This window comes from Arachis hypogaea, chromosome 11 (genome assembly GCF_003086295.3).
Source record: "Arachis hypogaea cultivar Tifrunner chromosome 11, arahy.Tifrunner.gnm2.J5K5, whole genome shotgun sequence".
In the NCBI taxonomy this organism is placed as follows: domain Eukaryota; kingdom Viridiplantae; phylum Streptophyta; class Magnoliopsida; order Fabales; family Fabaceae; genus Arachis; species Arachis hypogaea.
This window is the reverse complement of record NC_092046.1, coordinates 135,442,733-135,469,653: the sequence shown is the minus strand read 5'-3', so window position 1 is coordinate 135,469,653 and position 26,921 is coordinate 135,442,733. Positions and strand designations below refer to the sequence as shown.

The window sequence follows — 26,921 nt, the reverse complement described above, 5'->3', positions numbered from 1 at the left end:
GAAAACAAAAACAATGAAGTAACGTGTGTTGTAAGATGTGTTGTCCGTAGACCAGTTCCTAGACTTATTTTAAAAACCTAAAACAATAGTCTAAAATTCGAATTCAAACTATATCAAAACAGAATCAAATTATATCTTAATCAAATCTTTTCTAATAATTCTTAACTAACTAGTAATCTTCCTTGTATTTGAAATTCAAAACTTACTGTGTCACTTTATTGAGATCATGGGCTTGCAACTTGAATACTTGATCTTGAGTCAACAAAGCAAGTACTTGAAGTTTGAGAGTTTGGTGAAAGATTGTGATATCCTTGGGAGTTGGCCCATGAAGTGCATTAGACGTAAGGAGGGGCACGTTCAACGCAGGGCCTAATTTGGACTTCTTGAGGCTTTTGTATTGGTTGCGTTGGACGTAAGGGGTGGCATGTTCAACGCAAGGTGGGTGGACAGCTACTGGAGATGCTTCTAGAGGTTGCGTTCAATGCATGGTGTGGCTGCGTTGAACGCAAGTGTTCTGTACGTTGAACACAGGTGGCTACTGCGTTAGACGTGGAGGGAGCTGAGTTAGACGCAACTGTGCTTGGATGGAGATGGAGCTGCGTGGAACTTGGATGAAAGTTGCATTAGACGCAGCTAGTACTTAGGCTTGAGTGTGGCTACGTTCAACACAGGAAGAGGAAGCGTTACACGCAAGTCCACTATAGATATATGTATATTGTTTTGAATCTTTGGATATTAGTTTTCTAACGCCACTGGAGCTGCTTCATTTGGACCTCTATATCTCAAGTTATGCTCGTTGGAGTATGAAGAGGTCAGAATTGACAGCATTTGCAAATTCACTTTGCACTTCTCTGGGGTTTGTTTCCTTTCTTGGTTCCTGGAGGTTGCTTCCTTTTGCATGCCACCTTTTTTGGTTCTCCCAGGGGCTTCTTTGGTTGTCCTTCTCCTCCTTTGTTCTTGCCTAAAATCTTTCACAATTTTCTACACATACCAAAGCTTAAAGTAACTCCAAGAAATATTGATTAAAGCATAAAAATCTCAATTATAACAAGAAAATCACTAACTTTATTCAAAAAATTAATAAAGAAAACAACAAAAGATGATCATGTATCATTTGGGTTATATTATACTAAAATTAGTACTACTGAATCACATACTATTGTAAACCAGAAGTTTACTAATTCGAATGAGTTCATTATTTGGCATGACCGATTGGGTCATCCTGGGACAACTATGATGCGAAGAATTATAGAAAACTCCCATGGACATTTACTAAAGAACCAGAAGATTTTAAATTTAGTAAATTTTGTTGCGTTGCATGTTTTCAGGAAAAGCTAATTTTAAGGCCATCACCAGTAAAGATCTGATTTGAGTATCTTGAATTTCTAGAAAGGATTCAAGGCAATATTTGTGGACCAATTCATCCACCATGTGGATATTTTAGATATTTTATGGTTCTAATAAATGCATCTTCGAGATAGTCACACGTTTGCTTATTGTCTTCTTCAACCTGACATTTGCAAGATTACTTGCTCAAATTATTCAATTAAAAGCATAGTTTACAGAAAATCCAATCAAAATAATTCGTCTTGATAATGCTGGTGAATTCACCTCTCAAGCTTTTAATGCTTATTGTATGGTCAATGGTATATGTGTTGAATATCCAATAGCTCATGTTATACACAAAATGAACTAGTAGAGTCACTTATTAAACGGCTTAAATTGATTTCTAGACCCTTACTTATGAGAACAAATCTCCCACCTCGGTTTGGGGCATGCTATTTTACATGTCGCAACACTTATTCATTTAAGGCTAACAAGGTACCACCAATTCTCTCATCTGCAATTAGTTTTTGGTCAACAGCCAAATGTTTTCCATTGAGAATATTCGGTGTGTGATATATGTTCCAATTGCCATGCATAATCGCACCAAAATGGGATTCCAAGAAAATTGGAGATATATGTTGGATATGATTCTTCCTCTATAGTAAGGTATCTTGAGAAACAAATAGGAAATATATTTAAAAGTCCGATTTGTAGATTGTCATTTTGATGAATCAATATTTTCAACACTAGGCAGAAAAATAAGCTTCTTAAAAAAGAACTTAATTGAAATGCATCATCATTGATGCATTTAGATCCTCGATAAGGACAATGTGAACTAAAAGTTTAAAAGATTATACATTTACAAAGAATAGCAAATGAATTGCTTGATGCATTTTCTGATACGAAAAGGATAACTAAATCCTATATACTTGCTGAAAATGTTTCAATTCAAATTGATGTCCCAGTTGGACAAATGGCCACGGAAACAAATACACACCAAAAGCATGGTAGACATGTTGGTTCCAAAGACAAAAATCCTTAAAAAAGAAAAGAGATAAATTATAACAGCCTAGTGATGCAAGCCAAACATCGGTTTAGAATTTTCACAAAAATAATCTCATCGAAGTATAGTTCTAAATCGACAGTTGACTCAAATCAAAGTTTAATTTGTTTGTCACTTAAGTCAAACTAATAAAAATATCGAGAGTATTAGATCTCGGGTCATCTCTCAAAGGAATTGCAGCCTGCAGAAAAATGTGCATATTATTGGTTATGAGATATTTTTGGGGTTTTGGTGTGAAGAACAAGAAAGTAAAGTTAAAACTAAGGAACTATAAATGCTAAAAGATACTCATGACAGGGATTAAGAGTCAAGATTTCCTATCCTAGATTATTGACCACAACATGGTAATTGCAAAGGGTTAATTCCACTTAGTAATCCTCTAACATTGGAGGGAGAAGTGGACATAGTTGATCCAAAAACTAACTAACAACCCTAAATTACCAATCACATTGGACATCAATGACATCAAGAAACCTAAGTCCTTAATACCAAACCAAGAGCGCTAAAATTCTATTCTAAAACTAGAAGAGGCATTTTAGGAAACACTTAGAATACATAAAAGTAAAATATGACAAATTGCAAAAATTAATAAAGGTTACAACTACCAATTGCAAGAAAACAATAATAATAACTCAAACAAGCATCAAGAAAACATAAAATATCAAATTGCATTAAAAGAAATCGAAATTAACAAGAGCGTTCATAAAACTAAAATAACATAAACAATAAGACAACTAACAAGAGAATTCTATCCAACTAAGAAATTAGAACAAGAAAATGTAAAGAAAACTAAGTTAGAACATGATTAGAAATTAAACTAAAACCCTAAGAATTCTAGAAAGAAGTTGGAGCTTCTCTCTCTAGCATCACCTAAAACATGATAAAAACCTAAATCTAATACTACTTGGTTCCTCCCTCTTCAATCCTTGGTTCAATAGCATTAGAAAATGAGTTGGATTGGGCCCAAAATGGCTAAAATTGCAGATCACGTTTTGGCATCAAGTGAGTCGCGCGCTGAATGTCACGCGCACGCATGAGGCACGCGTACACGTGACTTATCACAATTCAGAAACCAATTTAGTCAATCAATAAATTAATCATTTATCCAAAACAACTTAGTTCAATTCATAAAACTCACATAATCACCAAAAATATATTTTTACATCAATATCGATTTATAACAATTCTTCGAAATAAAATAAGTTTAAAGAAAGTGCCGCCCCTACCTCGTTCACAACTCAATTATGCGACAAAACTCCGTTTTTCCTCGGCCTGCAATGGCGAAAGCCGTAACCTCAGCTCCAAACCACTTTCGCAATAACCACAGCAACTCTAATCGCAACATGTAATATCCAAAACTCAATCCTATGGTAAATAACGCCACAAAACCTCAGCATATGATAACAAAACAGTGACTAAAAGGGTTTCTAGAACAAAAATGCTTATAGCAATTAAGAAGAAACGACTGCCCCAAATATCAGACCGGATCGGTATTGGATATGGTTCATTAGTTTTTCGGTTGAACCGGTCAGTTTGATTCGGTTTAAATAACTATAGAGACAATAATAAAATATAAATTAATAATTTTAAAAAAATAATAAAATTAAAGATAATTTTAAAAATTGAATGATAAAATTAAAAAAAATTATCGATTAGAATTATGCATAAAAATAAAAAATACTTTGAATATAATTTTTTATCTTTGATTCAAATTAAATACTGTTAAAAATAAATGAACCTAATAATATTTATAGATATTTAATTTGTAAATAATGTTTCTAAATTTTTATTTTAATTTTGTTACACATAATAACAACATAATAAATTTGTTTAATATCTTATTTAATTTAAATTTATAAATTTTATACATTCTAAAAGTTAATTTGATAATTTGGGTAAAAATTTTAAATGCTTTATATCTTACTTTTTTTAGTGAAACTTCAACAACTCATAAAAGTTAACAGAATAGATGGTTATAAATCAAAGTGATAGACAAGATTAAAAGTTGCGATAATAAGACTTTGTGATAATTAATTACAGTCGGGTGAAGAGAAGGTGGAAGGAGAAGGAAAAATAAAAAAGGAGAACAAGGTAATATAATTAATAATAATGACAATGAGACAATGCATGACAGGTATGTGTATAGAGAATAATAGTAAGAGAAAGAATATTGTTTGATATAGTAAGGGATACAATAAAAATATAAATTAATAAATTTGAAAAAATAATGAAATTAAAGATAATTTAAAAAATTAAATATAAAATTAAAAAGAAAAATAAAATATTTTTTAACAATTGAAATCATGCATGAAGATAGAGAGTGCTTTAAATATAAATTTGTTATCTCGACTTCAAATTAAATACTATTAAAAATAAATAATTAAATTTAATAACGTTTATAAATAGTTAATTTATAAATAATGTTTTTAATTTTTTATTTTAATTTTGTTACCCATAATTTTTAATTGAATAATCTTGAAGCGTTTATATAGTTATTTTTATGGTCAATAAATCTGACAGTTTTTCTAAACTCAAGAAGTTATTGATAAGGAGATGTACGATGAATTACGAAAGATTTTTTCCAGATACACAATTTTTATACCCTCCTATTTTGTTTATTAATTATTCTTATAGTTTGATATTTAAAAACGAAAAAAATAAGCATTCTCATTTATTCTATTTTTCACTATTTATAAAAAAATGAAGGCCTCTTCGTATTTAGATTCATATTTTATCCTATCACTTAAAAAATATGAAGACAAATATGAATATCCATGACATTTAAATAAAAATTATCTTTTGTAAATAACTAACGTGTATTTTGGTTTATATATACTCATTTTGAATCAAGATAATGTTATTATCATTATTTTTTGAATTATATTTTAGTTTTTAGTAATTTTAATTTTAATAAAATATGATATAAATAAAGTCACGTCAACATTAAAATAAAAGAATACTTATCTAATAAATTTGAAGAGTGAATGATATATTAACAAAAAAATAAAATTAATTTCTTAAAAACAATAAAAAAAAGCGATTGAATAGGCACTAACTTATAAATTCCTAATAAATCAGATGTAATGTCATTTAATTTATATTTTGTCATACATAAATAAAGATTAATGTCATTTTTTGTTGTCTTTTCAAAAAATTCAGTGCAAAACAAGATATCTCAATTCTCCAGGTTTTAATTGAATTAATTGAATTCGTCCCTATAACAAGGAATCAATTTAATTGAATAATCTTGAATCATTTATATAATTATTTTTATGGTTAATAAATGTGATAATTTTTCAAGATTAAAAAAGTTATTGATAAAAAAATGTATGATGAATTACGAAGGATTTTTTTCAGGTACACAATTTTTATATTCTCCTATTTTGTTTATTAATTATTCTTATAGTTTGATATTTAAAAACGAAAAAATAAGCATTCTCATTTATTTTGTTTTTTCACTATTTTTAGGAAAATAAAGGCCTCTTTAGATCCAGATCTATATTTTAGCCTACCACTTAAAAAAAAATAAAGACAAATATAAATATTTATGACATTTAAGTAAAATTATCTTTTGTAAATAACTAACATATATTTTGATTTATATATACTCTTTTTGAATCAGAATAATATTATTATATTATTTTTTAAATTATATTTTTTCTGATAATATATACCTCTTTATTGTGTGTTTTTATAATTTAACATTTTAAAAATTTTTTATAGTAATTTTAAGAAAAAATATGATATAAATAAAATTACGTTAATATTAAAATAATAAAAAAATACTTATCTAATAAATTTGAAGAATGAATAATATATTAACAAAAAAATAAATTAATTTTTTATAAAACAATAGAAAAGCAGCTGAACTAGTGGCTGTTGAATTGCTAGTATAAATAATAAGGAATAAAAAAATCTTTAAATGATTGTAGGCTCGAAACGAAGGCCTGCGTTTTCCCTTCCAACAATTTATACACTCCCCACGGGTTCCCTAATCCCTATCACGTGCATTACTGAGAAATTTTCATTAAACCTTGGATATGACAGAGAAGGCAGTCACTAATTACGCCATGCAAATTTAAAACTTAACAGCCAAGAAAAACAAACATACAATACTTCATCTGTTCCTGAAAAGTGAAAACATTAAATAACAGCCCCTCCCTCCCTAACATATGAACCTTGTTTTAATCAATATACTGGGTTGTCCCTAAAAGAAATCAAACTCAAGGTAATTATCAGAACCTTTATGATCAGGTATTGACTTATGGTGAACAGCCTTTTCACTGGCTGATGAAGCTGGGGAAGGAATCTTCTCATACTCTACTGTCTTGGGGATCTCTGGCGGGGTAGCACACCGGATCAATGCCCAATTCACACCTTCAAAAAACGGATGTTGCTTTATCTCAGTAGCCCCTCTTTTATATGCCAATCTATGCTGAGGTTCCTTGACAAGCAACCCCCTTATAAGATCCCTTGCTGCAAAACTGACAATGGGTGCTTCTGGAAACCGCAAAGGCTGGCCTACAACATTAAACAATGTAGCTCGATTTCCAGATCCCTTGAACGGAGTTTTCCCGAACAACAGCTCATATAAAAATATTCCAAAAGTCCACCAATCAACTGCACTTCCATGACCTTCACCCTTAATGATCTCAGGTGCCAAGTATTCGTGGGTTCCGACAAATGACATTGACCTAGCATCAGTGGGCTCTGCTATCAGCTCGGGTAGTGGACTCACTTGATTGCCAATTTCAGTTTTGGGTTTCCTTTCCTTCTTTGATTTGCTGGAAAAGAGTCGGGGTGAAAAACATGTAGTAGGAGCAACACAAGAAGGCTGGATGCAGGATGGCGGCTCAATACATGCAGGTTGGACACAATAACCAGGATTCTTTCTTAAAGGCTCAGAATCTGTAGATGAGGTTTTTACAAGGGTTGGACTAACAGCACAACGGAGGGAAAGGTCAAAGTCAGAGAGCATAATATGTCCGTCATCCCTAACAAGTACATTTTCTGGCTTAAGATCACGGTAGACAATCCCAAGCATGTGAAGGTACTCCAAAGCCAGGAGGACTTCTGCCACATAAAACCTGCATGGTAGAGTAAATTAACAGTTGCTGTCATCATCTCAAATAAACATCATGGCCAAATTTCACCTAAAAATTTTAAAATTTCTGTTGCACTTGTCACTGTTACTTATTTTGATCAGGCTTTTAAGAAGAAATGAAAGTAAACAAACATAACTCAATAGAGAATGAAACAAAAGCAGGATTTACGTTTAACATACTTTACTGCCTGCTCAGGAAAATGCTTCCCTGGCTGCTTCTGTCTAAGAGTATGCAAGTCCCCACCAGGGCAGATTTCCATTACCAAACACGAGAACTTCTCTGTCTCAAAATGGGTATACAAAGTTGGAAGGAAGGGGTGGTCCAATGACTGAAGTATTTCTCTTTCTGTCTGAGCACGGAGTAGTTTTTTACGACTAGCCAGGGATGCCTTGTCCATTACCTTCATTGCAAAATAACATTTAGTTCCGCTCAGTTCAGAGAGATATACACTGCCAATATCTCCACAACCCAACCTCTTCAGTAGCCTAAAGTGACCTAAACCCAGTACCCCATCTCTAGCTCGAACAGCTTGGATGGCTTCCCATCTCAAATCATTAGCCTTGTGAGGCTTGTTAATGCTGCTACTAAAGCTGCTGCAGCTACTCTCATCGCTCACATCACTACTTGTGCTCCCTCTGCAAATACTGCTCTTACCACTCTCAACAGGATCAGCTCGATCACTGATCTTGGCACTTCCACTGGTCTTTGCAATACTACTAGCCCCATCACTTATTTTGGCCGAAACAGAACTGTTCTTCACACTTCCATATACCGATGACTTTTTCTCTTGATCAATAAGGTTTTCCTGAGAGCCTCTGGTCTCATTAACAGCCTGTTCAGAACCAGAGGGTCCAGAACCAAATCTTTTACTCAGGGAATCAGACCCCTTTTTAGTTGAACTTCCCAACTTCTTGTCTTCGGAAGTTTCCCCAGTATTCTGCTTCAATGTGTTTTGTGCAAGCCTTGATAAATCTCCAGAAGCAGCCAGCTCAGGCTTGTCTCCCTTCGGAACCTGCAGATGAGAAGGCTTGGTGTCTTTTGTTTCTAAGGTTTGGATCACAGCTGTCTTGTGATGGTGTTTTGGAGGAGCTTTAGTGCTAGTCTTGGAGTCCATCAGAGAAGATAAGCAGTTCCAATTGAAATCAAATATAACAAGTTCATGGCTGAGAAGCCATTTATTTCTTCAATAATAAGCAACAACCTATCAAGCGCATCAACAGCATCAAACAGTTGTCAGCAATTTAACAGAGTTTTTATGTGAAAAGCATGCTTGATTCTGACCACAATAGCATGTGAAAGAAACTGATCTCTCATTCTACCATAACCGGAGTCAAAGACATAAACACGGTTATCATCACCGCACAGCTAGTTTGCACTCAATAGCAGAGAAATAGATCCAGTAAGCAGTAAAACAACATCAGTGACAGTTAAATAAGCACATTAACACTAACATAACTAAACTAGCTATTATTCATTTGACAAATGATGACACCCTATATGTATTCTAGAAAGAAGAAAACTTGAGGCATGCAGAGCATGATCATCAGATTAGTAAAGCTCAAATAGTGATGCTTTATGAAAAACATGCAATCACTTTTCATGTTTCCCACTGCCCTAAAACATAACAAGCAGTTAAAACAAACTGCCAACGCATCCCTCTATCCCACACAAAAAATGAAAATAAAACAAAACAAAATAAAATCTTAGAACAAACAAATAGAGTTGGAATTGAAGTCCCAACAGCAAAGCAAAGAGTCGATGGGAATAAGAGGTGAATGCAGATTTTTGTGAACATTGGTAAAGCTACAAGAATTGAGATGGGCGAAGGAGGGAAAGGAAAGAGAAGAAGGGGGTAATTGAATGAAAATGCGATCTTCACGAAAGGGAATGGAAGGGGTCAAATCTGAAGCAGATCCGAGAAGACGGAGATGGAAAAAGCAAAACTTGAAAGGTAAGGGAGCGTAAAAGGATACACAGAAATGCAAAAGGGGAAAGTTAATATGCGCAGAAAAGAGTACCTCAGCAGAAGGGTGAGAAAACTGAGGGGCGTTGGTTCAGCCGTGAAGAGTAGAAAGAGCACAGTGTAGAAAGGGAGCTGCTACGGCGTTCCCTGGTGCTCGTGCTGATGCTGGCGCTGGCTCAGAGAGAGAGAGAAAGAGAGAGAGAGAGAGAGAGAGAGAGAGAGAGTCACGACATCGGAGTGGGACTTGGCCTGCTGGATGGCGGACTAATTAGTCAGAGAGAGAGAGAGGTCAAAGGGTAAAATGGTAAAGAAATTTATTCATTATTATTATTATTATTATTATTATTATTATTATTATTATTATTAGTTCTTTTTTTAATTTGCATCGTTTAGACAAAAAAATTAACAAAAATAAACTCTATTATACTTCTAATTTCTAATACTAAAAATATATAAAAATATTAAATATATACTAAAATTAATTATTAATATATTTATATATAAATAATTAAATATATAATTTAATTTATTTTTTAATATATTTTTATATTTTATTTTTTATTCTATATTATTGATTAATTTTAATATACACTTATCATAATTAAAATATTATTAAGAATTTATAAGGACTCAAATTTATAACCATAACCAATATAGGAATAACGAATTTGGAAAAAATAAAAGAATACCAAAGTCAATGAACAATACTACAAGAATAAAAAGCATGCACCTTATATCTAAGTATTTAACCTTGTTTTTTTTTTTTTTTTGAATAACATTTTCAACTCAAAAACTATATTATTTTAGGGTAATTTACATTATTTTTTAGATTTGCCAATAAATACCTTGGTAGGATGGCAATACAGTGGGTAAAGGCGGGTTTTTGTTTTACCCTACACTACTCATTTTATAATAACTCACATTGAACTAGTAAAAAGTTAAACCGTAATCTATTTCTATGAATATCCGTTCCATCTTTATTTGTCCATACAATTATTAAAATCCAACAAATAAAATAAAATTTTAAAATTTATATAACCATTATTATATACATATCATAAATTAAAATAAAAATTTAAATATGATACAATATTATTAATTATTTTACTAATTATTTTATATATATATATATATATATATATATATATATATATATATATATATATATATATATATATATATATATACTGGGTGGATTTTACCTAAACTCGACCCATCCTGTCCCGCCCCCGTTAAAAACCTATCTCGGTGCGGGAGACGAGTAATTAAGTAGAGTGGATACCCGCGAGTTCGAAGAGTAGTGTTACCACCCCTGTACTTTAATAAATCTAATAAATCTAATTCGATTTATTTGTATCAAATATATATAATAAATTGAATCAACCTAATTCAATACATATTACAAAATATATAAAAAATAATAAAAAAATACAAACTTTATTGATTCTCTTTTTTACAAAATACTCTCTTTTTCATAATCAAATCATACATACTCATAATAAATTAAAACTATTTTATTCTCGTATTTTATCCTAAATTAATCATGTCAAATTTTATATCAGAATTTTTATTATTCACAAATAGATTTAAAATTATATTAAAAAAATACTGATTTTAATAAAAATTTGTGAATAATAAAAATTTTTTCAAACTTAATTTTAAATTTTAATGCAAAAATATATTCTTCTACTTTTATATTTTTTAACTCTGAAAGCACAATTAAATATATAAAGTATCCACGTTTTTTTTTTTTTTTTTGGTGACTAAGTATCCACGTTTAAATCCGTAGATAATAAATTTTTTATTTAAATTAAAAAAAAAAAAAAAAACATCATGAGCATAAGGGTGAGGAAAATCCCAAATAGACAATAGTAGCTATCAATATCATGATTATGTTCGCATGAAATCACCGGATGAAAATACATATTTCCACAAGTTAAGGCGACATCAAGATTTTGTGTTACCTAAATTGGGCGCCTGCTTTCACTTGCAGGCAATAAAACTCTCTAGGCAAATTAAAGGACTAATTGTTGATGAGAATGTTTGGATGATCCAATGAAAAGTAGATCAAACCTGTCTTACTGAATCATCTCAGCTATAAGTTTAGGTGGTCCATCTAGCTATACTAGCCTAGCATTACAAGTTTTGCTTATTTATATACAAAAAATACCAAGTGCCTTTAATTATTTAAATGGAAAAAAATGTGGAAATTATTAAATTCCATCTACTAATTTTCTCCAAAATTTCCATATATACAGCAATTAAGTTGGATATTCTGATTGTCTTTAGAATAAAAGCCAAGAAGGGCCCAACCTCAAAAAATGAGATATATGTATATATAGGTCCTGATGGGACAAGGAATCACTCAAGCATCACTCAAACCCTAGCCATATGTAAAAGTGATGAGCAAGGATAATACTTATTATGTGATATGCATTAGTAATAAATGAGCTTAGCTTTTCCTCATAGATTGAAACTGATTAATTTAATGACTGCAGTGCAGAATACTTTAACAAATTAAAGTAGTAGGGCTTTTTTTTCTTTTATATTTTAAGATATGTGGTCTTGCATTGGCACAAGTTTATGAGGTCCAAATTGAGTATGAAATTAAATCTATTTAATAATGACAATCAGTCTGGTCGGAATTCATTTTCTCATATGAATCAAGCTGCTAGGTACTATCCCAATGTCTTAGTCTTACTAGAAAGCACTACTTTTCCCATATGATGCTCCCTTAATCTCTACCACAAAATGAACATCATTCTTTCAGCAGGTCCCCTTCAAGCATAAATAAAATGTTTCCAAATGGTGGATTTAGTATATATTATTCATGATTATAGTTGAGCATATATATACATATACACTTGAGTACTACAAATATAGCAGATAATTGAGACTCCAAGTGTCTATTATGAAACGACAATGGATCAACTTTGGATTGTGACTCCAATCTATTAAATGCTTTGTTTGATTGCCAATGTATTGGTTCAAGTCATTGTCTAGAGTCATTCAGCCATAGCCACATAGAGGGGAGGGGAGCAGCGAAAAGGAAATTACTTGTGACCTTTGGCTTCTGCTTAGGGGTAAAATTATTTAATTAGCTAGATAGGATTATATTTTAAGTGGGATTTTGATAAATTATTTCTCTCCACCGCAGAGACCATAATAATGATTAATGAACTTCATTTCATGGAAAGGTTGGAGTGTGTGGACAAATGCATCAACAAATACTAAACTTAATACGATCTCTTATCCATGCATGCACAGAGGTGAACCCATGCCCACATGCAACTCTTTGAATTTTTTTAATGAAAACTAGCATATATATTGGGCAGGTCTTTGTTGGCCAAAGTTATATATAGTGGTTAAAACTGATTAAGCTTTAACTCATCAATAAACACATAACATGTGGAGAGTTGGATGTAAGTTGTGGAGAGTTGGATGTAAGTTGTTAGTAAAAATGATAGGCGCTTATTGTTAGTAATTATTGCAAAACAACAGAATAAATTGATCAAAATAATGTGTTTATTATGTGAGCCTTTTATTTGAAGAAAAAAAACCTGTTAGTGTTTCTTAAGTGGATAATTTCAAAACGTCAATGGTTTGAGCCTTAGTATGAACATCCATTATAATGTTGAATCAATAAAAAGTCATGAACTGTTAATGAATGAGCGTAATCGGAAAAAAAAGAAGGAACTAAATCATGTGTGATATTTATGTGAACTCCTACTATTAATATATTTGTGACATAAATTATATGGGAGTATAAATTTATAAAGTATTTAAATTTTATAAAAAATATTATTATTTTGAATAAAAATAACTATTAAATAGTATTATTGATATTATTATTATTATTATTATTATTATTATTATTATTATTATTATTAAAAGAAAAATTTTTGCAGAGGTTAGTAATTTTTAATAATTTGTCCATCTTTTGGTTAATATAAATATTAAATTATTTTTAACAAATAAATTTTATTAATTATTTGTGTTCGAATTCTGAAAAATTTGAGTATAAATGGTAATGATTTATGTGTGCAAAACTTTGATAAACATAGGTGCAAACTATATGTTTATTGTGTACAAAATCTCTCTAAATATGGGTACAAATTATTACCGACTAAGTGCTGGCAAAAAATGATAATACTTGTTAGTCATGTAACATTGTTCTTATTAAAAATTTTCATAATAATTTTATTAATAAGATTTACTTTTTTTACTTTGTGAATCCACTAAAGTTGGCATCCGTAAATCTTGAATTCATAATGTCATACCTTCAATAATTTATTTAAATAAACTAGTTGAAAATCAAGCATACTAGATTGTCTTAAAAATGAATTCACTGTTAATTTTTTTGTCTTCTCAATATTTATATAAAAGCGTGGTCCTTGTATAAAATTTTAAAGAAACAAATATAAAAACTGCAAAACTACCAGGACTTGTGAAGTAATTTGTTAGTTTTTATCAACCTTTATGCTTTTTTAAGATATTAATTTCTTATTTTTTATTTAACTAAAAATTCTTTGTTTTTTAATTTGTATATCCAAGATTATGCATATTATTTGTTAATTCCTCTAACCCAAATGTAGCAATCATGTCTGTCCAATACTGGTCAAACTCCTCTACCTCAAAATGACCATACATAACAGTCTTAAATGCAGCACGAAAATCATTATCATTGATGTTCGAAACAGCATTATGTGCTAGGTGCCAGGTGCAAAGTCGATGCGTATTAGGGAATTCTGTTCTAATAGCCTCCTTCATTGACTCGTCTCTATCTGTAACCATAATTTTGGGCTGTTTTTAATGCATGACTTCTAGGAAAGTGGCTAGCAGCCACTTATAAGATGGAATTTTCTCGTCCTCCAGCAACCCGAAACCAAAAATTATTGCCTGTCGGTGGTGATTAGTGCCAGAAAATATTACCAAAGGCCGATTGTATAGATTCTTCTTATACGTCGAATCAAAGACCAACACGTCACCAAAGCACTCATAGTCATACTGCATCACCCCGTCCGACCAAAACAGGTGACCAAGGTAGTTTTCGGGACAATATGTGTACATCACAACAGCTAATGGATCCACCTCAGTTTTTCCTTTCAAATAACTTATTGCTGCTGTCGCATCTCCCTGAACGATCCTAGAGCAATGTACATCGTCGATATAGTTGTAAACGTCCTTCTTTATGAAGTGCAAGCTTCGATACGCACCGGACAAATATGCAAAGAACTCCATGATTTGCCTGGTCTGGAATCCTACTTCGTGCATACTATGAATGTGGGCTTTATCACCTTCGTTGATGTTGCGGTGGGCTGCCATGACATTAGTAAAAGCAGGCAAAGTCAAATTATGATTATGATCTTGAACAAATGTCTTCATCCTCCACTTGCCACTCTATTTGTCTAAGAACACAACGAACTTTGCATTGCAGTTGGTCCTGGTCTCCGCCTTATACGCCCTCTTCCTATCTGCCCCGCAAGTCCTGTCGATTGCAATAGAAAAATTTTCTCACAACATTGCCTTCATCATCTTTAATGGAATCCCCTTTTCGAACAGCAAATTCAGTCGCCTTTGCAAACTCCACATATCTTGCACAAGCCTCTTCAACCCCATAAAATTCAATATCAGCCAATGCAACCGCGATTGAAAGCGTGGAAGTGTCCACATCATCACTTATTTGATCGCCTGAACCACCTGGTGACTCCGATAAAGGCACTCTGCCACCCTTATCCCCTTCACCAAATACATCAACTCTCTCTACCGACTCACTCTCCTTGTCCACTCGTGATGGTGACTCTAACCCCTTAGAGACATCTTCCTCGTCGGACTCACTACTACTCCATTCATCATTCCATTGACCCGAAAAGTTCGAGTTTCCTTTGCTGCCATTATCCATTCCAAGGCGTTATTAAGTACCTGCATTATACAATTTAAAATTAAACACACTGACAACATCGAAGATAACATAAAACTCTAACATTTGATTCACAATAGATGCCAATTCGAAAAAAGTATAATTTTCAATTATACTAAGAATTCCAATTCTCTTCAAACTAAATCAGACGAATAATAGAGTACTAATTGGATTTCCTAATTCTTTAAAGATAATTTAAAACCTTTGATACGCAACAACATTATATATAAGAGAATAAATTCATCAAAGAAAGATACAAGTTCATTTTATTTGCCTCATCAATTCTTGTGATGATTCTAGAGAAAGAAGATATTTATTTGAACTAAAAAAGGGGAATAAAAGAAGATACATAAGAGAATTTATTTGAACTCAGATATTGGAGAGGAAAGAGTACTAGTAGAACTAAAGCATAACTTAAAAGTAAAAGATTAATTTTATACGTAACAAAAATTAGAAATTAAAATAAAATAAAATAAGAAAAATTCAGATACATACATTAGATATTAAAATCTCCTTCAACCTTCCAACAAAAGAAGGAGAGAAAGAAGATAAACAGGAGGTTAATTTGAACCCAGGATATCGGACAAGAAAGAGTACCAGTAGAACTAAAGCATAACTCAATAGTAAAAGATTTATTTTGTGCGAAAAAATTGAAAATTGAAATAAACTAAAATAAGAAAAATTCAAATGGATACATTAGATACCATAGCTTGCAGTGGCATTTGTGAAGAAGTACTCAAATCTCCTTCAACCCTTTCAACAAAAAAAAAAGGAGAAAGAAGATAAACATGGGGTTTATTTTAATCCAGGATATCGGACAAAAAAGAGTACTGTAGAACTAAAGCATAACTCAAACATAAAAAGTTTATTTATTTTGTGCGAAAAGAACTGGAAATTGAAATAAAATAAAATAAAAAATTTTCAAATAGATACATTAGATTATAACTTGCAGTGACATTTGTGGAGAAGTACTCAAATCTCTTTTAACATTTCCAACCGAAAGAAGGAAAAAAATGATAAATAGGAGAGTTTATTTAAATCCAGAACATTGGAGAAGAATAAATATGAACTAAAGTATAACTCAAAAGTAAAAGGTTTATTTTGCGCAAACACAATTGAAAATCGAAATAAAATAAAGGAAAAGTATGAGGAGACAATAGTCTTATTGTACAATGCATACAATGGGATTTAATTATAATTAAAATTAAATTATAGGTCATTATTTAATTTTAAATTCTTTCTAATTTAAAATTTGAATTAAATTAGGATTACCCTGATTTATAGAATCAAACCTACCAATCCCTCTTTCAAGACGGCGTGACCTCCATTAACAACGAACTGCCGTCTGCATCTGTTTCAACCACATAGCACAGGTCATCGGCAAGCACTGTATCCCGTTGTTCTGTTTCCACCGTCCTCTCGGATCGCACAGTCCACCGCCCAACACAGTCCACCGCCCACCACCGGCGCCCACCCTCTCTCTCTTCTCTTTCTTTACTCGTTCCCCATTTCTCCCTGCCGTGTTCGCTACCCCCATGCCCCTGTTCGCGCCTGCCAGCTCCGGCGAGCAACACCCCAGTGCAACCCAGCAGCGGCTAAGTTCTATGCCGCTGCGACACCATCATTGCCCCCGTTCTTCTTTCTCTCCTTCATCAACGCAGGTTCCATCCCTTTCCTTGTCCCCGGTTCTTTCTATTTTATTTATTTCATTGCTTTTAATTCTTGTTTCTGCATATAGATTAGGCTTAGGACTAGTTAATATCTGTTGCTAGATTGAATGTGTTTGCTGGCTGAATTTTATGGGTTGATTGCTGCTTCTATTGAACTGAATGCTCTGTTTACACATGATGCACACCATATGTTCGATGAAATGCCTAAATGAAATCTTTTTGTTTAATTATTATGTATGGCCAGCATTTGACTTAAATTCTATTCTCATGAGGCATTATAATTTACAATTGTGCAGTTTTATGTGATTTCTAATTATGTTTGAGCTTGAATTTTGTTATGCACTTGTTTGTGATTTTTTTATCAAAACACCAATTTGGTTAAAAATTCAGATGTTATCAATTGTTTGGTATATTTTTAAGAAGTGCATACCATATTTTATTGAGTGATTTGAATGAAATGGTTTATTCATGTTGGTTTTGAACATAAATGATCATATGCATCATCACTCATTCTTTGAAGTTTTTGAGGAATTAAAATTGGTTTTCAACCACTATAATGCTGGTTGTGCTTTACAATCATCATTATATATAACATTTTTTTGTAGCTATTCATAGTTGTGATATTGATGGACTAAATCATAACGGTGTGAGTGTTTATATTAATGTGGTTAATTTATTGTTGTTATTGCTATTTGTTATTTAATTATGTGGCATTGGTATACATTTATTGTTGAAGCAAATTTTTTAGATATTAAAAAAAAGAAGAGTGTAACACGTTAAGAGTCACAGGAGCAATAGAACAAAAAGGGTGTATCACCATTCTTAGTTCTCATTAATCTTTCTTCATTATTTCCCAAACTATATCTCGCAGTTTCACCAATCCCTTGTTCTTATTCTTGGCAGTGGATTATATGTTCATTTTTAGAAGTGTCATAGCTTTTGGTTTGGTGCTTGTGCTTATTTGTACGATTTTGCATCAAACAAGAGAAAATCCAGTGTTCCAAGTGCAACAACACATGCACAAAGTATAAAGACATCAGTAAATGGTACATGAACTCCACCAAAAGTCTCAGAAGGATATGATGACATCATTATTTTAGGTACTGGTGTTGCTTGTGCAATCTTTGCTTTCACTCTTGGAAAGGTAGTACAAGTGCTTCTTTTCTAGTTTCTTCTATTTAGAATTTTATTTTATGATGGTTTCTTTGAGTTATAGTCTTTAAATAAGTCTTAATCATAGATAAGATCTTATACTATGGTCTAACTAAATTGACATAAATAAATGCAGAAAATGTAAGTTATAGGCGGCAAAGAATGTATATTCTAGAGAGAATAGTATTTTGTATATATCCATTATTTGTTTTTTTTTTTCTATGGCTTGGAGCTCCAATGGTTCTTTTCATGAAGGGAAGCATAGATATATATTATAGAATTTAATTTTGATGTACTCTCAGTGTAAAGTAATTTTAATATAGGTCGGATGTTCATTTTACTAGGTAGGTCGATAGTTATTTTCATTCTAATTTAGATGTTTACATGATTTGGAGTGAATTTAATATAATTTTGCCTGATTAGAAGTATTTGTTAAAAAATAGTGAGCATAGTGCCTATTATAAACTAAAATTTTACACACTTAATCTTGTTTAAATTAGTCATTTTCTTGGTGGTTTATATTGCTAATATTTATGTCATAGTACCATATGTCACTTAATTCCTTTGGTTGTTTTTTTTTTGTTTGTGTTTGATTGCAGGTCGTGGAAGTGACGGGTGTGAATAAGCTAAAAACTGATGAGACGGAACTTGGTCATATTGTAGAATTGGATTTAGTGTACCATTCACTGAATTCAAGTATGCTTGGAGTTGTTGTAATTAGATATATATAAGTGATTAAGTTATAACAGAGTTATGTGACATTTAGATTTGTAAAACAAGTACTAAATTGTATTTTTCTTTAGCTATTTAAACTAAGTCAGATGTTCATTTTATTATAATTACAGATGGTTCTTTCCATTCAAAAGTAGAAGGTTATTTTGGGCATATTATTTATCTTTTACTTGATTTCCTGTGTTTTGTTTTGTTTGCATATGGCCTGCAAGTTTTTTTATTATATGAGTTGAATTAGAATTAGTTTAATTTGATTGAATTTAAGCTGAGTTTTAGTTATGCCATTTAAACATGATGCACGAGTGGTATTGTTGGTCAATTTCTTAGTTATTTTTTATCAACTAATGTGGATGTTCATTTTACTGTTTATGCGAATTGTTCCTTTCTTTTTAAAGTGGATGTTTATTTTAGATATACCATTTGTCCTTTACTTAATTTTCTGGTTTTTGCATCCCCATGCTCCACGTGTTTCTTTTGTTTTATGGTTTAGAAAGTATAGATTAAAATAGAATTTTTGTAAACATTGATATTAAACTGAAAAATAAATAAAATCTTAATTTGAAATTAAAAGAAATTTTTTTTATTACATAACATTTACATGAGATATATAATTTATAGTTTAGAGAAATACTAAAAGGTCAACAGTTAGTCATCAAGATTTAAAAGTGTGTTAACATAAAAAGAATCTTCAAGAAATGCTGCATCATGATGACAAGTATTAAGCTCTTCAAGGCTAAGCTCTTCAAGAATCTGCTCCTCTGACTCGAACTAGAGATATTGCTCACCGGAATGACATCCCATATGACCTCAAGGTTGTTTTCCCACAGTACCTCAAGTATGTAATCCCATTTCAGTTTAATGTATGATAGATTGCCTATTTCATGCTCTTTTTTGGCAGTTACAAATTAAGCACACTATACAAAACAAGCTTCACCGAAATGGTACTCCTGAAGATTTGGTTGCAACAGAAGCTATGCTTGCTGAAATCACAAAGAACCCAGGAGAATATAATCAAGCATTTGTGGAGCAATTCAAGATATTTCATCAAGAACTCAAGGACTTCTTTAATGCTAGCAGATTTATCTTAAATTCTTAGTATCACTTGTAAACATATGTAAATTAAATTTGTTCTTATCTTAATTCAAAATATCATATTATGAGACATCTTATATGTCATGGTATTTTCTATTGAAGACATTTAACCTTCTAATGGATCACTATATCATTTGAATGCATGATTAGACATTATAAACCAATAGATCGATCATGAAATTTCATGCATTCATTGACAAGACTGAGCATGCAACTCAATGCATGCATCTGTGCAATTGTGTGGTTTGGTGAGTGTCATGCAACCTTTTCTCTTGTGCTAAGACTGTTCAGAGGACTACAAACTCTGGATTGTGACCACCAAAGTCATACAACAGCAACCTTACTGCTGCATCATACCTTGTTGTCTCTTGTGATTTCCTGTAGTTGTAAGAGAGAGAAAAAACATCATTTCTTGTTCTGTTTATGTAACTTAATTGTTGTTTACTTTAAGAGTGAACATAGTACCTTAATCTCAAAGAGATAGTCAAATCACTTTTACAGCCGACTAACTTATTCTAAAGAAAATGAACATCTGTTTTAGTTGATACTAAACATCTAACAAATTAACCAAAATTTCATCCATGCACCATGTTTAAATAGCCTAACTCAAACCCAACTTCAATTCAAGAAAACATAAACTAAGTCTAATACAAATCTTCTTCATTACTCCCAAACCACTTAACAAAAGAAAATAGTGGAGCATGTACATGCAGAATTCAGCAAATCAATGCAAAAGATCAATATTATAAGTAAAATAACATCCACTTTTCGAATAAACAAACCATCTGTATACATAGTAAAATGAACATCCATTTTAATTGATAATAAACATATAATAAATTAAGAACTTTTATTCAATTATTACATTCTTAATTAAAATTCAATACAACCACCAACAGCACAAACAGACAGCATATATGCAGAAAAAGAAAAAGATCTATCATCAAAACTAACCATCCGATATCATGCTAAAGTAACCATCCAATTAGGGGTCAATTACAAATAGACAATGGTCAGCTTGCTTACGTCACACTGTATGCAAAGGACAACCAGGTGAGGGAAAAATATTCTGCTATTTGAACCAGATTACCTAAATTTTGCGAACTTTTCCGGGCTATGCTTAAATTAATTTCAACAATCTCAGCAAACATCTTATTCATCATGTTCCTACTTACTAAAATTGCATGTATTCAGTTTTCCACCATGTACAATCAAACATCTCAGCAGGCTAAACTGTGTCTAGAACACGAAGCAACAGAAAGATGAATCCTGAAAAAAGGAAATTAACCCACTAACCGTAGATGATTGACGACGGTCGGAGATGGGGCCTTAACACTAACGAGACCCTGGACTGTTGAATGGTCACGGCATCAACTCTCCGACGCAGGAGGCAGGATCGTGGCAGCAGGCTCACTCAGAGATGACGCGCGGGAAGCAGGTCCGGGAGCTGCTGTTCGGGTCGCGCCGATGAGTGGTCCACGGCACGAGGGGACGCAAGGCTGGGATGTTCAGCCAGAACAGTGCGCCACGGTTGCTTCCAGCGACCGGGTACGGGTGCGAAAGCTGGGCACTGCAGAAGGGGTGGGTGATGCAATTCTCGTCCGAGCTGCGTCAGGTTGCGGGTGCAGGCGGCGGCGAGAGGGTTGGGGGGAGGTTGAGCAGTGACAGTGTGGGATTTTGGGGGATGGGGGGGAGAGGGTTACTGACTGTCAAAATAGGTAAATGAGGGATAATTTGAAATTGAGGGTTTCAATTAAGGTAAATAATGATTCATTTTCATTTTTATTTTAAAATGGGCCAAATTAAAATTCCATTGTATATATTGTATAGATACTTCATTGTCTCCCTAACGGGACTCTAAAATAAAATAAAGAAAACTCAAATAGATAAGTATGATCATAACTTGTAGTGGCATTTGTGGAGAAGTACTCAAATATCCTTCGACCCTTCCAAAAAAAGTTTCTAACACAAACACTCTTTATAGCTAATGACTCTCTCTAAACAATCAATGTAAACGAATAAGCCAATATATACATAGATGGTGTGATACATACATCTTCTCAGCAACAAGAAGCTAACTAACCAAACCAATAATACTTTCTAAAGATAGGAAGAAAGTCAGTAAAAAATTTGATTCATGAATGCTAAAACATGTACACATTATTGTTAAACTTTTTGTACAATCACATGCAACGTTTTGGTACTCTATTGAATTTATTCATGTTGGAAACCAACAGAAGTAAGACATTTTCATTGAAGTTTCAATAATAATCAAAAGATGGCCAATTAATATGCTTCCAAGATGCATATTCATTCAAGATACTAACAACAAAAACAGAGAACTCAACAACGGCCGCGATGATAACATACCTGAATATAGTGACTGCCTATGCCACCCACGATATCTCCATTGTTTACATTGTTTAATATTTTCATTGTTTACATATACTTTTCTATTTCAATTTCATGATTTTGCCCTTCATTAATGTTACCAACTATTATTATTTTTACTGTAATTAATAAATTTACTTGGTCATAGTATAGTCAATCACAAGTTTCCACTGCACGTGTCACCAACAAATACAGCACACATCATCATTTTACCCACCTTAACTTCTTGGCCACTACAGAAGCCCCCTATATATTATACTACAATGCCAATAAAATTTATTATTTTTGTCAGTAATTGATCAATAATATTTAAAAATATAAATTTAAAATATATTATTTAATTGTAAGACTAAAAAAATTAGATTGATAATTAAAAGTATTGTTCAAAAATAATATATATCCATATACATATATATTATATATTAATTATCAATCAACTATTAAAATATCAAAATATACATTTTTAATATATAAAATAACATACATAATAATAATAATAACTAGTGAATTTCCCCGTGCGATGCACGGGTATGGTAAGTTTAATGTAAACCATTCATTATGAAAGTGTTTTTATGTTATTAACATATGTATGAGTGTTTTATAATAAATTGGATCGTTACTTAAAAATATTTATATCACTTTAATTTCTTATAATATTGAAAGAGTATATATATGACTTTTTTAACAATTCAGAAGAAAAAACTTCATACTTTTACATAAAGCAGTACATACAAAAATTAACAATTTTCGTGGAACATAAATGTTTAAAAAATACATGTTAAATAGAATTTAAAACCATACATAATCAACAGACATTTTGAAAAACTTCTCTATAAACCACGTTAATGGTTGTATCTTTTAATCTGGTAAAATTATTCTCAATTAATACTCGTAACCCATATTTTGATGTTACTCTTGAAAGAGCAACATAAAGTTGACTGTGTGTAAAAACAGGCTTGGGCAAATATAAAACAACAGTTGTCAAAATTTGACCTTGAGACTTATTAATAGTCATAAAAAATGAGACAATTAATGGAAATTGTCTCCTCTGAAACTTAAATGGAATAGTTTGATTATTGGGTATCATGTTCATGCGTGGTATTAGAACCACTTGTCTTGCTTTTTCACCAGTTAATGTAATGCATTCAACAACATAATTGCCCAACTTGTGTACATGTAATCTTGTTCCATTGCATAACCCATTTGATTGATCAATGTGTCGTAGTAACATAACTGGTACATCTTCTTTAAGAGTCAACTGGTGAGGCGGCAAATCAGAACAATTGACAGCATTCAGAACATCCGATGTGATTGTATCTAACTCGGATTCCATGTTTCCTTCTTTTACACACAATGAATCAGAGGTAAATAGGTCTTCTTCTCGCCCACTAAATATTTCATGATGAGCTTGTTCACATCATTAACAATCTCAAGTGTAGGGTCAAGTATTGTTCTATCTCTGAAGTATAATGTATTATTTAAATTTAACAACAAATTTGGATGCACAAAATAAACCAACTGATCGAAAGCTTCGTCAGTATCCTAAATAAGGATGTCATTGGGAATGGTTACTTCACTTTCTCCATCAGTTGAATCACCTATCAAACTATCACCAATACTTAGTAACCACGTTGCGAATTCAGAAATTTGCCTTAGTTGGGATTGGTTTGCTCCAACTGTAAGGTGCATGTTGATTGTCAGTTTCAAAACTTTGCAGAATTCCCAAAGATATGATGAGTTTATGGAAGAGAGCACGATATCCTGTCGTGATCCCATTGGTATTACTGGAAGAATCTGCCTAAAGTCACCTCCTAGCAAAACAACCTTCCCACCAAAAGGCAAATCTGGATTATAACATTTCTCATACCTTCGAATATCTGGCAAACATTTGTCCAAAGCTTCATAACATAGGTTATTCAACATTGGTGCCTCATCCCATATAATAAGCTTTGCTTATACCAGCTTAGCTAGAGAAGTGTTTTGCTTGACACAACATACAGAATCCTCATTTAGATCAAGTGGTATCTTAAATCTTGAATAAGTTGTACGAACATTAGGGAATAATAAGGATGCAATCCCACTGGATGCCACATTCAATACAATTTCACCTTTACTACGTATAGTAGTTGAAGGTGTCTTGTAAAGGTATGTCTTTACAGTACTACCATATCCATATACAAAGAAACCTCCAACATCTTTATTAACAGCCTGAATAACAGTGTTGAATGCTTTTCGCTGATCTAAATTCATTTTGGGTAAGTTTCTTAACAACTCATCTCTCAGGTCAGATAAATCAAAGTTCATCTCGTCCATTATTAGACAATCTTCTATTCCATTTATAGCATCCAAGGATGGGAGAGGCATCTGATCATACTCTTTAAGCGATCTACCATTAGCTTGTAATTTTTCTTCAATCTTGTAAAGAGTTAGATTCAGAATTTGCTCATCAGATAGTTGTAACTCTGTATTGAAAATAACTAAAATTATCATTGTAAACTTAAATATGTACATGAGAATAAATAAAGTTTAAAAATATTACCTTCACAGTGTAGAACTTTCCTTTCAGAATGTAGGATGTCTTCAGAAAGTATTTGATAACATTTTTGCCAGACATTTATAGGACTGGAGATGTTGTTTGATAATAACAAAACAACAAAAAGATCTCTAATGTAACTCGTAGAAGCCCATGTGCTTGCTTCTATCATAGTATCAATAAATTCTTTATCATCTTGCAACAGCCCCTAACGCATAACATGCTTCCTTGAAGGTGGAATGAACAACATCATCGACAGTTTGAAGATCGATGAAACTCATGCAACCTTTTTGTATGTTTAATAGAAGTCTCAAGTAATAATCTTCTTCGTTGCCACAGGGCACATGCGTCAATCGACCAATTGAAAAACCTTGCTCTCTTGGCATCCACATGGATATGTCATCCTTCTATACAAATCTATTAGGAAATTGGCTATATGTAAGAGATCAACCAAAAGGAAACAATTAATTAGCCAGCATCCATGCTAACAACTTCGTCAGCTTGCCATCTACCCTTTCTATAACATCAATAATGTTTTCATGATCCTTAAAGACCGCTGGATGTTCATTAGGTAAATGGAATGGTAATCTAATGATCGAAGGTTCTTTTTGTTGTATGTTGTACCAAAATACCCTCCAAGCAGCCTCACATACTGCTATGTATCTACAATCATAATAATTATGTATTTCATCAACAACCTGTTGACAATCACCATCACTTGTTGATTGATAAAAAGCAAATATAACTCTATCATTTCCCTTGTGAACGTATTTGAAAAGATATTTTATTGTAGAAGTCTGATACTGCTCCACATTAATATGGCAACCATATTTTAACAGCAGCGACGGGTTGTTTGGTACAATGTAAGAATTGTCAAGTACAACATTCTTCTTAGAAATTGAGCGACCGTTATCAATCTTTCTATATTTCGAAAATTCAGCCTCATCAATGATAGTCCTCCTTCGAAATGGCTTTAGATAGAACTTAGAGCAACGTCCGTTGATGATGCAAAGACTTTTTTGTCATGATGACCACACGATCTATGCACCATGAACTTCTCTACTGCTGCATATAGTTTAGGCCTCCATATCTTATCTAGTATCTCAGCAGAAATCAACTTGTTAATTTGATCTGGTGATTTAGGTGTATGATTTAGATCCATGAATAACAAAATATGAGCATGTGGTAGTCTGCGTTTTTGGAATTCTATTATGCACACATCTGTCATAAATAACACCTGTTAACAATATTACATAAAAGTTAAGTAAACAACAAAATTTGTATTACTTACAAGCAGATATCTTGCCAAAGAATTTCCCTTGCTTAAAGTTCATAATAAGCTCATTCAACTTTATGTGAAAGTTTCTAGAGACTATGTCAGGACGATCTACCACTTTAAGACCTGTATCCTTTAGTAGACATTTAATCTCATCACATTCAGGATTGCATGTTATTGCGACAAAATAACTGGGATATCCTACATATTTGCAAATTGCAAAAGCATCTTTACAATTGTTAAATATGTATCTTGGTCCACCAGTGAAACTACTCGAAAGTATTATACGTTGACCGGTAGTGACAGCATTTGCTTCACCTCAAACCAATGACTCATGTAGTGCACTATACCTGTCAACCCTCAAGTTCGGTTGGTTATTCCTTATGAAGTTGAGACATTCAGACTATATCATTTTGTAAGCATCCACTAAGAATTGTTGAAATAATCTTCGAGAATAAAACAAAATTGAAGAATCTTTAAATCTCATTTGAATTCGATATGAGAAGAACCCTCTCATGCTTATATTCTTTCTCTTCTTTGTATAACGACTCCCGTATCTTGTTGAAGTTCAATGCCTGGTCTAAAACCATCTTTTTCGTACAAAAAAAATTAATGGATATTGAAGTGGCAATTACAACGGGTGAAGAATATCAATCCTTTGCAATTTCTTGGAAGTGGATTCAATGATTATATCTCTT

At 32.2% G+C, this 26,921-nt stretch overlaps 3 protein-coding genes across 3 annotated transcripts; all 3 read right to left on the bottom strand.

The window, feature by feature from the left end:
- Positions 1-6,430: 6,430 nt before the first annotated feature.
- LOC112722793 (serine/threonine-protein kinase D6PKL1) lies at positions 6,431-9,738 on the bottom strand. The gene is made up of 3 exons (XM_025773955.3): positions 9,513-9,738; positions 7,674-8,695; positions 6,431-7,476 (listed from the first exon to the last, which is right to left on the bottom strand). The coding sequence occupies exons 2-3, from the start codon at positions 8,606-8,608 to the stop codon at positions 6,597-6,599; spliced, it is 1,815 nt and encodes a 604-aa protein (XP_025629740.1). The 5' UTR covers positions 8,609-8,695; positions 9,513-9,738; the 3' UTR covers positions 6,431-6,596.
- A 13,481-nt stretch (positions 9,739-23,219) lies between these two features.
- LOC140176222 (uncharacterized) lies at positions 23,220-23,747 on the bottom strand. Its single transcript, XM_072206147.1, has one exon. It carries the CDS (start codon positions 23,745-23,747, stop codon positions 23,220-23,222), a length of 528 nt encoding a protein of 175 aa, XP_072062248.1.
- A 209-nt stretch (positions 23,748-23,956) lies between these two features.
- On the bottom strand, positions 23,957-26,813 carry LOC112721880 (uncharacterized). Its single transcript, XM_025772902.1, has 7 exons — positions 26,733-26,813; positions 26,574-26,626; positions 26,239-26,492; positions 25,985-26,168; positions 25,453-25,868; positions 24,409-24,876; positions 23,957-24,291 (listed from the first exon to the last, which is right to left on the bottom strand). The coding sequence occupies exons 1-7, from the start codon at positions 26,811-26,813 to the stop codon at positions 23,957-23,959; spliced, it is 1,791 nt and encodes a 596-aa protein (XP_025628687.1).
- Between the last annotated feature and the right edge of the window lie 108 nt (positions 26,814-26,921).